General features: G+C 30.9%; 1 protein-coding gene across 4 annotated transcripts in view; it reads left to right on the top strand.

Moving 5' to 3' along the window:
- Pez (protein tyrosine phosphatase non-receptor pez) overlaps nt 1-15,306 on the top strand; it is a 61,283-nt gene that overhangs the window by 11,968 nt on the left and 34,009 nt on the right. For all 4 annotated transcript variants that reach the window (XM_035352359.2, XM_035352356.2, XM_035352357.2 and 1 more), the window contains exons 5-11: nt 870-940; nt 3,963-4,121; nt 6,679-6,767; nt 8,251-8,338; nt 8,432-8,514; nt 13,036-13,077; nt 13,176-13,224. In XM_035352359.2, the coding sequence (XP_035208250.1) occupies nt 870-940; nt 3,963-4,121; nt 6,679-6,767; nt 8,251-8,338; nt 8,432-8,514; nt 13,036-13,077; nt 13,176-13,224 (581 nt within the window). The remainder of the gene's footprint in view (nt 1-869; nt 941-3,962; nt 4,122-6,678; nt 6,768-8,250; nt 8,339-8,431; nt 8,515-13,035; nt 13,078-13,175; nt 13,225-15,306) is intronic.

Below are 15,306 nucleotides of genomic sequence, written 5' to 3'. Positions count from 1 at the left end.
ATTTTTTTCCTCCACATCATTTGAGGCTGCAGTTCAAGTCAGCCTCCATTTGTAGACTCTGTCAGATTTCTTCATGTGTCACTGAAAGCTGATATCAATAACCTATATATCAGACAACCTATGTTTCAAATTTAATTACTTAAAATTCTAGAACTAGAATTAATTTTTAATTTGATCTTTTTCAAAGCAAAATCATTGTTTAAAGTTATATTGGAATAACTAATGATGTTAGTCATCCCAATATTTATTAAATGCATATTTAATATGTAAATACATACTAAGCAAGAGCAGTATATGTAAATTTATGATTCTATAAATGTTATTATTTGTTTAGCTATCTTGTATTCAGAAGTTAAAACCATATGGTAGCACTCTAATTCATAACATTCACTGACAGTTTCCTTGTATGGAGCTGCCAAATCCAATGTGCTGTCTTATATATTAACTTTATGAATGCTGTTCTGTAATGAAAAGAATAAATTTTGGATTAACATTTTCCTTGGATGAACAGCTGATGATGATGCCTTGCAGGTAGTTTGAATTGCTTGAATAATTCAGCATCCTACTACATAATTTTGGTTTAATCAGAATTGAAACATGTTAAACAGAAATAAAGTGGGGGGGGATTAAGTGACTTGACCTTTTTTTCCGCAGCTGTTGCTCCCATGGTTACAAGTCAAAATGAGCAGTGGAAAATTACCTTGATGCTTGTAATTTTAAATTATAAATCATATTAATGCTTAATTAAGTTTTAATTTCTGTATATAGTCAAATATGAATAAGTAGTAGTAGTAGTATGTAACTGTTATCAATTTCTGTGCAGTTATCATTTCTTTAATGTGCATATTTATTGTATATTTCTATTGTAGCTGAATTTGGTGATCATGATCCTGAGCGCCATACTACAGAATACTTGACAAATTTTGGACTTTTGCCAAAGGTGCCTAAAAATTTAATTATTTTTAATGATATAGCAGAAGGAGTAATTTTATTGACATGTAGATAGTGATAACTGAATTTTTTTTATTAATTTTTATATTTATTTTTATATTTATTATCATATACATGATGAGATCAGTTTTTGAAAAATATTTATATTTTAGTGTTTTACTTTTTGACTATCCAACCCACCCCACCCCACACATTCATTGAAAAGTCATGAAACCTTTGATTAATTAAGATATAACTTTTGTTTGGGTATTCTTACATCTGTTTTGACAATTTATGCTGTGCTACCTATTTTTTTACTTTTTTATTTTCCATAGAAGAATCTTTGGTACTTATGCACTATGACAACAATCTAGATAACTTGCCAAAACTGGCGACCTTTGTATGTTATACAGGTTAACCCTAACATAGGTTGTAGAGGGATTCGAACCCGGGCCGTTTGGCATGGCAGTCAATGACGCTAACTACTATACCAGTTGAGCGGCTATATTTAAAACTATAATGTACTGTTAGTGCAAAACAAATAAAAAAACTTAAACACATTAAAAATAGATGGTATTTTAAAAATACAGAGCAACCATAAAGAAAGGTTCATAATATTTACACAAGATTTGCTATGCTTGTATACGACTGACTGCCAAGTGAGACCCAGTGAGATTGTATATTTCTAAAATATGCCCAAATTTCGAGAGAAAACAGATAATATATAAAATTTTAACATTAATTTCTTCAGTATGTTCAGTGTTAATTCTTCCGCAAAATGGAGGAACAAGCAACAACATAGGACAAGCCGCCATAATTTGGATACCTATTTAGCTGAATTTATTTGGCGGAAGAAACAGGAAATGCCTTTCGATGCTATTTTTTTTGAAAGTTATTTCCTGCCACTTTTCTCACCATTAACCTCAACATTTTCTTTTAACCAGTTTTAAGTAAGTTAATTTAAATTTTTTAATTCGTATATAGTTTATACTTATATCGTTGTTTTTACGTGGTGGAACTTTTTTACTGAGGAACTACAGTGTCAAATGTACTTTTAAGCAATTGCTTTTGAACTTTCCTCTTCTTTGTAATTAGTTTATATATATATATATATACATTTATTTATAATATATATATATAAGGCCCGGTGGTGCAGTGGCTAGCTTGTCGTACAGCAGCACCACAGGTCCAGGGTTCGATTCCCAGGCTGAACAAGGTCGACTCAGCCTTTCATCCCTTGATTTCCTTCACTTGGGTCAATAAAATGAGTACCAAGTTCACTTGGGGACTAAACACTGGGGTACTGCGACCAAGCTGACCACTTGTTCAGGGCATATGCTTATGCACCCCGGGACCCACGGTCAAGAAAGCAGATTTTGGGCACTGGAGGCCTTGGCCCATTAGGGCTGTTTCGCCACTGAGTTTTATATATATAATATATATTCGGGATTTTTGGTTTTTAAGTTTTTGTTCCTTTCTAATTAGAGCTTTTATTTTTAAAAGAATTTATAAACATAAACTGAAAAACGTCAATGAAGTTTTTATCAGCAAATGTCACCAAGGTAGTCATCATAGTACATAAATACTGAACCTTTTCCTCCAAGTTTTTGCTAAAAAAGTCCAAGAATTGTTTAAACTTGAGATTGTGCATTAGCCATGGTCACGATTACCCAAGAACTGTTGCAACTTCAATATGTACTCTAAAAAAACATTGTAACACAGGGGCCAGCACCTGCGGCTCTTTTGATGTAAAGTTGCGTCTCTCAAGTTCCATACGAAAAAAATAATATTTACTGAAACAAAATAATATGTACTATAATATCGAAATGAAAAATTTAAGTGGTTTTTTAAAAACTGGGAAGTTTTGTAAATTGTAAACTTTGGCTCTTCCATTTCAATAGGTTGCCAATCCCTGTTATAACATAATGAAAATTAAAGAGGGTAAACTCCACAAATCCATTACAATAAAAACAAATATACTGAATTAAATAAAAAATACTAATCAGGAAAATGACGGTTGAATTTCAAGAATGCAAATCCATCTGTCGTCTAACATGCACGTGCTACACATATACTGGGGTTGACACGTAAATGCCTTTTTGCAACTTAGCACATTGCGTCATCAGTATTTTTTGCAGCTTTTTGACAGAAGTGCAAATAATCAGAAAGTACCTATAATGATTGTATGCAAAATATTTATAATTTATTTGCTGTTATACAGTAAGTGTAATTTAATGCTTTATTTTTATTTTTAACTTGTTGAAATATCTTGGTGAATATGTAAATGTTGAAATATCTTAGTAAATGATATTGATTAATTCTGTTTGAAGTTTGAAATAATCTGAACTGATGTAAAAAATGACAAAATAATATTGGAGTATAAATAAGTCTCTCCAATTTGACAAAAAATAGCACCACCAGCAAGTTATGGTTAAAATTTTCTGATGTAAAATGTCATATCATAAAGTTGGACATCTGTTAACAAAATAACCTTGAAATATTAGTGATTTTCTTTCACGTGAAAACGTCAAGTTTTTTAGCCAAATGAGCATCATTTGTGGGAACTTTTGATTTACTTTTTTAATTTGAAGAAATCTGCAGCTGAGGTGCATCAGTTGCTTGTAGAAGCACATGGTGAGTCTGCCTTAAGAGAAAGTTCTGGTGAGTGGTTTCAAAAGTTTAAGAATGGTGAATTTGTCAGTCAAAGCTCATGTATTTGTCAGTCAAATCCATTAGTAAATCAATTAATAAGCAACTGTAATTGGGACAAATCCATCTTAAAATTTTGTGGAGCTACCTTTCTGACTTCTTTGAGAAAGGGAAAACTACATAAATATTTTAAACATTTTCAGAACCTTGTGCTGAAAAGCTGGAGGGTTGTACTGTTAAGTTCAGAACTGCCTATAAAATAAAATTTTTTCTGTACATGATCTATAAAATTTTGTTATATAAAATTGTTTAGATATTTCCTTGTGAATAATCTGAAGGAAAAACACTGCAGCTCTTTGATATTTTTGTTAATTTAATTACAGCAAATGGCTCAAGGGAAGGAAAATCAAGAAGCTATTCTTGAGCGGGTCATTCTCAATCATCGCAGTTTGCAAGGGATGTCACAGCAGCTTGCCGAAGTGTATTATATAATGGAAGCCCAACGTCTAAATGGTTATGGTCTTGAATGCTTTGCTGCCAAAGTGAGAATTCTGTAGTGCAGTTAAATAGGTTACAAAGTCATTTGTGTGTGCTTTGCAGTGCTGTTAAAGTATCAGTTTTTTCTGCTTAAAAATATTAGGTTAAATTTATTTTCTTCATGTTTGTGTGATGTTCTTTCATTTGTATTTAATTTTTAAAACATTTTTGCATTATTTTCTATCATTATTACTAGTTGTTACTCACTTTAAATGCAGAAACATTGATTTTAAGCTTTGAAACTTTAATTAAATATTAATTTTTGGACTTTTCTTATAAACTGCATTTGAATTCAGAAATGTATTTTAAAACTGTATTTGAACTATGTCTTATTCTTATTAATTTTTAACTGGTTTTGGATTCTGTCCTGTTATTAAACTCTTAGGAAATATAACAATTTATTGTTTCCATAAAATATAAAATTTCATGGTAGTTGTGTATTATCGTGTTGACTGTGAAACTCGCCAAGCAGCACAGTTTACTGCAGTTATGCATAAACATGATATAACAATGCACTGATATTATCTGCACATTCTTTTGATGTAACCTTGACTGATTCTCGATGAGCCACCTTTTTGTTTTTATGAACAAGGATATAAATTAACTATTAATACTGTACACTTTTTCTCTGCCTTCTATGGTACACTAAGCAGTTGATTACTTTTAAAGTTATGACATTATTCCATAAAAAAAGTGTGTACTAATGATCATGATGTGGTAAGCTGATATTCATGGCTGATAAAACAATGGTAGATTTGAGCTGTTACCTTCGAGAAGTTTGTACTCAGAACGTTATATATGGAGCTTTCCTTAAAATCACAAAACAGCTTGAACGAACAAAACCATTTCTATGAAATTTGTTGAATGTGAATAGCTTATTAGATATAAGAAAGCGGCAGTCCATTCAGAATTCCACAGGAGCAGTTTGCTCAGATTTGGTAGGATCTCTACCAACTTTAATGTTCGGTAGTAGCCAGCTTTCACGGTCGATAAAGTAATATTGAGAGTACCATATTCATGTATTTATTCATCTAAAAATGGAATTTTAATTTAAAGCTTTGTTAATGTAAGCATAGAGTAAAATATTTAATTTTTTATCTTTATTAATAGAGCTGTAAAATTCTTAAATGTGCAAGTGATCTAAAACATTTTCGTATAACTTCTCACCCTGGACTACCTTAATCCCCACAGGCTTTGTGAATTTATACATTTTATAATAATATACAGTCAAAAAAGTGTAGATAGAGCAATACTTTTACATTATGTGCATGAGAAATGAAAACAAATTCTCTTAGCAGTTTGTTAGAACTTTGAAAAAAACACTCGTCTTAGAAACAGACAAAGTATTAGTAAAAGAACTAAACTCCTATTAATAAACTCCTGTAGGCTTAGAAAATATCAACAGTCCAGTGAATTTAAGCTATATAGTATATTTTAACATTCTACTATATTGTCAAATATCTTTTTACATGTTCATTTAATTTATTAGATACTGTTCTGTTACTGGGACCAGAGTCAGCGCCAAAAGGTTCCTTTAAGCTCACCAAGGAATTGTTTCATATAAAATCACTGTTTGTTGCTTCAAAAGAATAATTGGCATGTCATGTAGCAATTCCCGAAAGCAATGAGTAATGCGATGGGGGAAAGCACTAGTAGAAAATGATTCAGTCTTTTGGCCGACCTGCCCATGTCTGAATGGTCGTATGTTTGGGTCTACTTCGATGCGAAAGAATTAAATGATATGCCTTTTATGACTGTGCATTAATCTTAGTTTGCTAACCAAAAATTTTTTTTGTGATTTCTTTGGGAAGTTGTTTAATTTATATTAAAATTTTCTAATTTTCAGAATATCAGTTTTGTTATTTTTTCCCTTGGAATTTTCTTCAACTTAATTGTATCGTAAATATTTTGGCAATTATTTTTACATTTCGAATTTTTCACCAAATGGTCAGCTCTAGGCAATATCTGAATCCAGTCTCGATAACAGAACAGTAATGTTTGCTATATGTATTTATTTATACGCAGAACAGTTATTCGTTTGTTTCTATGGCTTACTAATAACCTGATGGGCTAAAGGCATTGAAAGTTCATCTGGAATCCTATTGCTATTGTGTGAACAGTCAAGTTGCAGAGAATTTTCATCATTTTCTACATATGTAACATTTATATCAGTCATTTTCTTTTAAAGCTGTTGCATAAAGACATCTCTTACCTCAGGATAAAAGTTGTCTTTCTTAGTCCTTTTATTTCTATCTTACCTTTGCTGGTTTGCCATAAGTAATAATTCTAATTCTTGTACTTCTGTTCTATATTGAAGGAATTCAGATAATATTTTATCATATTTTGTGCTGGATATATATCCTTTAGGGATTAATTTATGGCTTATATACATGTTTGAGCTATGGTTTTGTGGTAGACCGGATTCAGTGTAATGAATAAGGATGAACATGCTTGTTGTTTTTGTTTATATTTTGTGAAATAAAAACTGTCCTGGAAGTGCAAAAAATCACTTTGTTAATTTGTATGCTTTTTTCCCTAAATATTTTTTTTTATTACTTTTAGGATCATTCTGGTAATGCTATTATTGTTGGAGTTTCATTAATGGGTATTTATATCTGGTATTTAAATAATCAGCCTTCTATTTATTTTCCGTAAGTATAATTTAAGTGTTTAATTTGATTTTTCATTGAATAATTAAATGTTTAATTGATTCTCCATTGAAGTCATTATATATTCTAAAATGTATTAAATATCCTGTATTTTTGAATTGTGGTTAATGAATAAAAATTAAACTGAACTAGTTTAGTTTTTTTAAAAGTTTTTTAATTATTATGGCCCCTGTTTTGTAAATGACACCAAAACTATTAATAAATCGGCAAAAACACAGCCAGCAGAGTTTTTCCATAATACTAAATTTGATAGATTATGCTGAGATGCTAGTGAGTTGTTTCTAGCTCAGATTTTGAATACAGAGGCTCTTTTACTCATGGCAAAAATCACCAACCATGTACAAGAGGGATCAACAGTTTATTAAAATTATTGGCAAATGTTCAAAACAGAGGGACTGTAAAAAGTGGGTTAAAGGCATTTTATTAGATATTTATAAAGTTTATTTTGTTGGTCAAACAACAGCTGCTCACAAAAGGTTAAAAGACTCTGGCATTCCGCTAAGTGGCGATGCACAGTTCACCATCATTAACTTGTAGAGTTCATGTGGCAAAAGTCCTTGAAATGAGAAAATAGTGCCATATTAAAAACAGTTGTGGATACATAAACTACAAAGTATATACAAGATGTAAACATGAACTTGGCCATAATCCTGGTGCCAATTTGTAATTTAGTAAATTGGAAAGAGGCATACTTATAAAGAAGTAACAAAAAGTTAACTTTTTCTTCTGTGATTTGGTTGTTCTAGGCAATTTTTGGAACTCATTTTAAAATTTTCATTTGTAAATCATTAAATGCTAGTAAATCTTTGATGTGTATTTTTACTATATGTACATACATTATGGTGAAAAAAAGAATGACGTGCATGAATTTTTCAAAAAAGAAAGGGGGTAATTAAATTTTAATTTAATGGTTTTGTCCATAATGTGAGAAATACACTAATGTACACTTTGCTTTAAATATAGTCTTACATTACTTATACTTATTTAAAACTGATTTGAGGTTATAATTCAAAAGTATGTGTAAAAGTATTTACATGTACAATTGGCAGTATTTTATTTCATTCAATGCAATTAAACCTGCGATATTAGCATGGGAGATGACCAAATACTAAAGTCGCTGAACACTGGTAGTTCAGTCTGAGGTTCGGATCCCACGAACATGCTGGCTGAATGGGTATTTTCGTGGTTTAGCCCATGTGTAATGTGTATACCAGCCAGTTTCCCTTAGAAAGTCCTCCACTAAGGCAGAGACCCCTCGAGACTTTGCCATAATCAAATAAACCAAACCTAAGTCCATATACTTTTTTAAATTATGTTCAGAAATGTGCTACTAAATTATTAATTTTTGTGATTTCATAAAGTTTTATTTTTTTGAGCTGCAGCTTGTAAATTATCACCATGTATTGTTTTATGCCATGACAATATGTTATGTATATATGCATTATCACGATCTCTAATTTTTCAGCTGGGATCAAATAATAAATTTAGTTCATCAGAAAAGATGTTTTGGAATTGAACATCGCAATAGTCCTAAAGTTCTACAAACATATTTGGTAAGAATTCTTCTGCTCTTTTTATTTCAGTTTTATTCTAGATATGATTGCATGTCATAGGAAACCTAAGTATTCTGATTTCCTGCATTTTAGGAAGATTCTCATTTGGCTAAATATGTTTGGAAAACTTGTATTCAGCAGCACTGTTTTTATACAAAAAATGAAGGTCTTGTAAGGTATATATTATTTTGCCCTTTTTTGATTTATTTGATGATGTAATAAGTTTATGCAGTAGTGTAAGATTTGCATGGTCATTATTTATTCTGTGTATATACAGGTGGTGTTTACACTTTAAAATGATTTTCAGGGCTGTTTATTAATGTTTAAAATGTAAAGAATACTTTTTTAAATGTTCAATCTGATAGCCATTTTCTTTTGGTCTATAAGTAAGAATTGTGATTTGCATGATAGAATGGTTTTTCATTAAATTTTCAGGGTCTTGATTTCTATTCTTCTTCCACTACTTTTCAGAGTTCATCAATCATAGTGAGTTTGCACTTTGAACGAGCTCTTTTGAAAAAAGCAAAGTAGTCCTTAGGTGAAATGTCAGGGAACTTCGTAGAAATAGATAAGGTGAAAAGGTGCACATGCAGTCTTTCAAGGAATATAGTGTTACTTTTCAAAACATGACTTGTTGCTTTGTCTTGATGAAGTTTCACTCTTTGAAAATCATTGGAATAAAGAAATTGAATTTCTTCTCTAAATGTCAGATGTAAAACTTTCTTTTGATAGTATATTGAGTTGATTATAGCATTTTTTCCACTCTTCTGTTTCTAATTTTCCACTGTAAGAGAATTGTATAATAATCATAACCCCTTACTGAAACTTACTTTGCATTGACACAGTGAGATTTGTTTATTTTTTCTCTTTGTTTTTGATAATAAATAGACCTGTTTTTGTCGCAGTCATTCATGTAAACCTGTGTTTCATCAAGAGTCACAGTATATTTTCATTTATCTGTAGCTAAATGGTTTTCATACAGGATTCTTCAAATGGTTATGCATTGAGCCAGATGCCTTGGCAAAAAAAACATTGTTTTTTTAACTTTTTTAAGTTGTAAATATTGGTGTATTATTTTATTTATTGTTGCTGTAGATATATATAAAGACTTCACAATTGATTTCTACGTCGATGGATTTTCTCTTGTTGCCAGTGATTTAACTTTAGAAACAGCACATACCTTTTCCACGTATTCTTCTTTCCATGTAGAAGTAATGACTGTAAGTTTTTCCTTTTGCGATTAATAATGTTGCTTATGCTGAACTTCAGAATCTTAATACCATGCACTTCAAAACAGGAATAGGAATATTTCTCTTCGGAAAGCACAAGAACGTATCCTTCTATCCACAGCTTTTTTACATGCAAAATTTTGAAAGAAGAATAAATTTAAAAGTAGGAGACGATATTTCTCATTTCAACCAGGAGTTTTTATTCCAAAAACATTTTCTTTCTTTTAATTCTTTTCAAAATTGTTATAAAAATAAACACCCTCTGTTTATATATATGTGTGTGTTGTGTGAAGTTGTAGGGGGTATAATTCTGCTTCAAGTTCTCATCCAGATATTTTCATGTAACAATATATATCCCAAAAACAGTGTTATATACATATGTGTGTGTATATGATCGAAGCAAATATATTGTTTTGTTTTTCTTCTCTTCTGACACCAGTTGTTACGTTATTTTCTTCCTTCACGTTCGAACGGGGTTCGTGTGCATTTAGAGTGAATGACACCAACACTACTTGATGAAGTATCGAAACACACTTTATTGGCCAGTATTGTCAGGACAGCTCCAAAACACATTTACAGTTGTCAATGAACTACTACAAACACGCTGACACGATCAGCGACACAGCCTCCAGGCTGTCACGGTGAAGACAGTTTCACTGCAAAGCACCAGAGTACAGCTCCCAACTCTGCTCGGTTGTTCTCGAAACTTCACGTACTCTTGAGACTCTCCACGCCACAATTCACAATGCACTCGACGTCACACAGAGCACAGCTCCTGACTCTTCGGTTTAGTTGAATCCGGAGCTCAACATGCTCTCTCGACGATGCACTAACCGCAATACACTAAGAGACTCTTCGATGCACTTGACCAACTCGGCACTAGACTTCGAGACACTTGCTCAATGACTGACTGTCAGCTCGCTAGACGAGGCACCAACTAACTGACTGCAGACCAGCAGGATTTATATAGTTTTCGGCTTGTGTTCGAGAACATTCTGGGTTATACACCAAGAGACTCCGCCGTTGCATTCAACAACAGCGAGTGCCGACTACACAGTCGGCACTCGCTGCCAACTCTATCGACTCCGCAGGATTGACTCGCTAGATGAGACTCGCTAGATGATTGTTGTCAACTCGATACTAACTATCTCGCACCTTACGCGAGGCACACTCTCGTAATTCCAGACGAGGGACTTTGACTTGCCCTCTCGACGATTCACTCTCTCTGACTACGAACCAGAAGGGTTTATATAGCTTTCAGCTTGTGTTCAAGAACATTCTGGGCTAAACCGGTAAGAATTCGTTCCAGAAAGTTCTCCATCCATCCATGGGATATCGCCAAATGGGCAACCCTGCCTTCCCTTGCCATTTTATGGCAACCTTAAAACTGCTTTGCAGGGAAGCCATCGTACTGCACCTGTACATTTCGTATATTACAATATTTGGATAATTGTTAGGTAAAAATGTTTCTTTTAAATTGTTGAAAGCAAAAAAAAAAAAAAAAAAAAATCTTCCATACCCTGTAATTGCTCAAGTTTTTAACTCAAATTTTCAATATTTTTTTATAAATATTTTGAAAATTTTTTTTCTTTATATAATATTCATATGTTAGCATTAATCTTTGTCAGGGAAATCAAACAGTTTATTTGAATACTTCAGAAAATGTAGTTCAACGTGATTTGGTTATTCTAGTTATCATACAGATATGTGTTTTTCTTTTGAAAAAAAATTTGCATAAATGTACCCATTTATTAAAAAAATTTGTGGGACCCCATTATTATTGTGCAAATATGACATACGTGTTATTATATGTTATTATACACATTATTATACATGTGAGTGAAATTGCCAATTTTTCATTTGTACTGTAATATACTATTGCAGTTTTAGGTCAACAACTTTAATTTCTAATTTTAAGACATAGAACAATATGAAAATTTTAATTATACACATTATTATACATGTCCATAATATTATACATGTCCCATACCCATCTTTCCCCATACCCATCTTTACCCCATACCCATCTTTCAGGAAGTAGTTACTTCATTAAAAAAAATCAAAAAGGAAGTATTTTAACTTTATAATTTAGTATTGTGTAATTGATGCATTTGCTATAATTTATATTCATATAATCCAACTGCTAAACCCACTTTTTATATTAGTTGTTAATCGTTTTATGAATTGTATTTTGTCTAAGTATGAGGTTTAACGAATTCTTTCTCAGCTTCATCGTGTTTTTGAAAAATCAGTATAATTGGAGTATTTTTTCCTCTAAATTAATTTTACTATGAAAAAATATTTCTAATAACGTGTTTTGCTTTCTGTAAAGCAGGTTTTCTTAAACTGTGGGTCGTGACCCCCAAAGGGGTCACGGGATCTGCAGCAGGGGGTCGCCAAAAATTTTAGCAGTTTTGATATTTCTTTAACTTATTACAATAATTTTACAATTACTAAATATTTTTACACAGTTTACCTGAAAATAGATAAAGATAAGGCAATAAAGAAAGAAAACAAAAACGTTTCGACGCATTCTTTTTATAATATAAACTTTCATTTTCCGTGCTTTGCACGTGACGCTGTCATTTCGTCTGTTACTTATTTAAAATTTTCATATTGTTCTATGTCTTAAAATTAGAAATTAAAGTTGTTGACCTAAAACTGCAATAGTATATTACAGTACAAATGAAAAATTGGCAATTTCACTCACATGTATAATAATGTGTATAATAACATATAATAACACGTATGTCGTATTTGCACAATAATAATGGGGTCCCACAAATTTTTTTAAATATTATGGAGTCCTGGGGATCACAAAAAAATGTCAGTGATAAAAACGGGTTGCGAGTGAGAAAAGTTTTAAGAAACCCAGCTCTAAAGTAAAATGCAAAGCATGCTTCTTGTGCTTATATTAAGCAATGGAAATATTTCTTGTCTAAATATAACCATTTCATGTTTCAACTGAAATTAAACAATAAAAGTAGTTTTATTTTAGTGAAATTAAGTATAAATGTTTCATACTCTTAAAAAAAATTGCTACTTTTATCCCATTTGGCGGTACAGAAATACAAGTTTATGTCAGCTTTCAGGTATTAAAGTGTGATCTGAAGGATCAAATTGCAAGTTTCTTTTCTTCCTTCTCTTTTGGCTTTGACTTTTAAGAAAAGGTGAGGTAATTAGTCATTAAAATCATGGAATAGACAATATTCCTCTCTGTACCATATTTTTATCTTTTTTATGTCTTTCTTTTCTTTTTCATATTTTAATCCAAGGTGTAATATCATTTTACATATTGGGAAAATATATCTGATTCCTTATCAGGAAAATTTTGTTCAAATTTTGAGATCTCATTATGTTGCAGTTTTTTTAACTGTTATGTTGGAACATTTTATATAATATAAATATGTAAATAATAAATATATTCCAGTAAATTTGCTAAAATTAATTTTAAATATGTGTTTACAGTTCATCTTCAGAGCAGCAGTTTGATACAAGGCAGCCAAATATGTAAGAATGACTATATCATTTTTATATCAGATCTTTTATAAAAATTTGAAAACCATTTGGGTAAATGTTGGCAGTAATGTATGTTGTTTAATTTTCAGTTTAAGTTCTGCTGCTTCTGTAAGCTCCAAGCCTAGTGGAAATAATAAAGTGAGTAATTTATTTATACTGGTGGTTTAAAATAAATTTAAAAAAAAAAAAAAAAAAAAAAAACTTTTCAAACTTTGCATTTATTTACACAAATTACTATTTACTGTTTGTATATAATTTAAAAAAAAGAATGAAATTAAAGTGAAATTTAAATGGCACATTATTTTGCTTTAGTTTTTGCCAGTGGTTTTAAAAATCATTCATAAATCAGCATAAAATTACTGCTTGAAAATATCAGGAATAGAAGACATTGCTCTGCATCTATCTTTTAATATATTAGTAATATTTTGCCAGGTGTAAAGGTGTACCAATATACACACACTTAGAAGGTTCTTAAAGTCAGTGTTGAATATTGTATGATCCTCCCTGTCCTAAAAAAGGATATTTAGAATCAATAGAATTCTTTCAAGCCAATGCCTGCTTTTAAGTATAGCATTACTGCTTCAGATATTATGTGTTGGAAACTTCACATTCTTTGTACATTTTTTCAAATACCACTTCTAAAACTGTACTATTTGATTCTGGATTATCTGTACTGAGAACATGAGTTAATCTTGGAATGTAACTTTTCTTATGAGTGTGTTTCAAAATGCAGCGAGTTCACAATTTTAAATTTCCTATCTCAAAACTTGCTTGCTTTTCTTCAATTCTTATGATAAATTTCCATCAACTTTTCTTGCTGTGTGAAGCACACTAATGTGTGCGATCTTCCAAAACATTCTAAACAGTTATCTGTACTGAGAACATGAGTTAATCTTGGAATGTAACTTTTCTTATGACAGTGTTTCAAAATGCAGCGAGTTCACAATTTTAAATTTCCTATCTCAAAACTTGCTTGCTTTTCTTCAATTCTTATGATAAATTTCCATCAACTTTTCTTGCTGTGTGAGGCACACTAATGTGTGCGATCTTCCAAAACATTATAAACAGTTCCGTCTACTTTAGACTTATCTTTACTTCAAATATATTAAGTTGGATGGGCCAATCTGCTTGAAAGTTTCTCCTAAACTGTCTTTGCACTTAAATTGCATTTTGAAACTGGCAGGTGCACTTAAGCATAGATTTCCTTTGCGCAAGCCTTAGTCTAACACTATCATTTGTTTCGAATTGGCTAAACCTAAAAAGGATGAAAATTAAGATGTTTTGCAGCTAATAAAATGTATATGCATTTTTAGACAGCCTGTATATGCATTTTTAGACAGCCTGTATATGCTCATTAAATAGAGGTTGCAAATAGTAAGATTTAGATATACTTTTAAACAATCATAACTTTGTATAAATTATAAATATTTTTTTAATAATGGTGTTTAAATTTTTCACATTTGCCATTTTAACATATTTGTAAACAAAATGGTGAAGGAAGCGTAATATTTTGAGTAATGAATTTTTAAGACATTTTTAAGCTGCAATTATGACATTTTCTTGATTTATACAACATTTAGTATACTTTGCACTTCTTTATTTATCAGTCATCTTAAGTCACTGCTGTTAAAAGATAAATTTCGATTTTGTAACTACCAACAAATAGTAACATAATGGCTAAAACCATTTAATAATGTTATCTGATGTATGATTTCTGATAGAATTGGCTCATTGTATGTCAGTTTTCATGGTTTTTCTCGTATGTGATATAAAAATAATTCAGTTAGAAGAAATAGTCTTTGCTGCCCAGATAACTTTCCATTGCTTTGTTGTAATTAGCAGAGCCAAACATGTTCTAATCATTTTACTGTAGTGAATGTAAAAATATAAAAATTGTTATCTGGAAAAATAGAGATGTGAACTATGCAGTTTTCAGTAATTATTAAAAATAGGTTTTCATGCAAGAGGAGTTAAACAAATGCAAATTTTTATCAAATCCAAACATGTAATTCTGGTAGATTTTACATAAATGTCTGTTAAATAGGAGGGGAGAAGTGTCTAGAAGAAAAATTATTACAAAATATAAATTTAATTATTTAGATGTTAAAGATGAAGTGTCTTATTGAATTTTCTGCAAGTGGTGTTTTGTTTAGTAGAACACATAATTAAATTTTGAGATTTATTTTATGTACTTCATATAAAATACAGCAAGTTAAAATT

The sequence above is a fragment of the Stegodyphus dumicola genome, chromosome 2 (assembly GCF_044657685.1).
Source record: "Stegodyphus dumicola isolate Sdum_Otavi_A_Nest chromosome 2, ASM4465768v1".
NCBI classification, from domain to species: domain Eukaryota; kingdom Metazoa; phylum Arthropoda; class Arachnida; order Araneae; family Eresidae; genus Stegodyphus; species Stegodyphus dumicola.
Note: the sequence above shows the minus strand (reverse complement) of the source record. Positions and strands in the feature narration are given on the sequence as shown.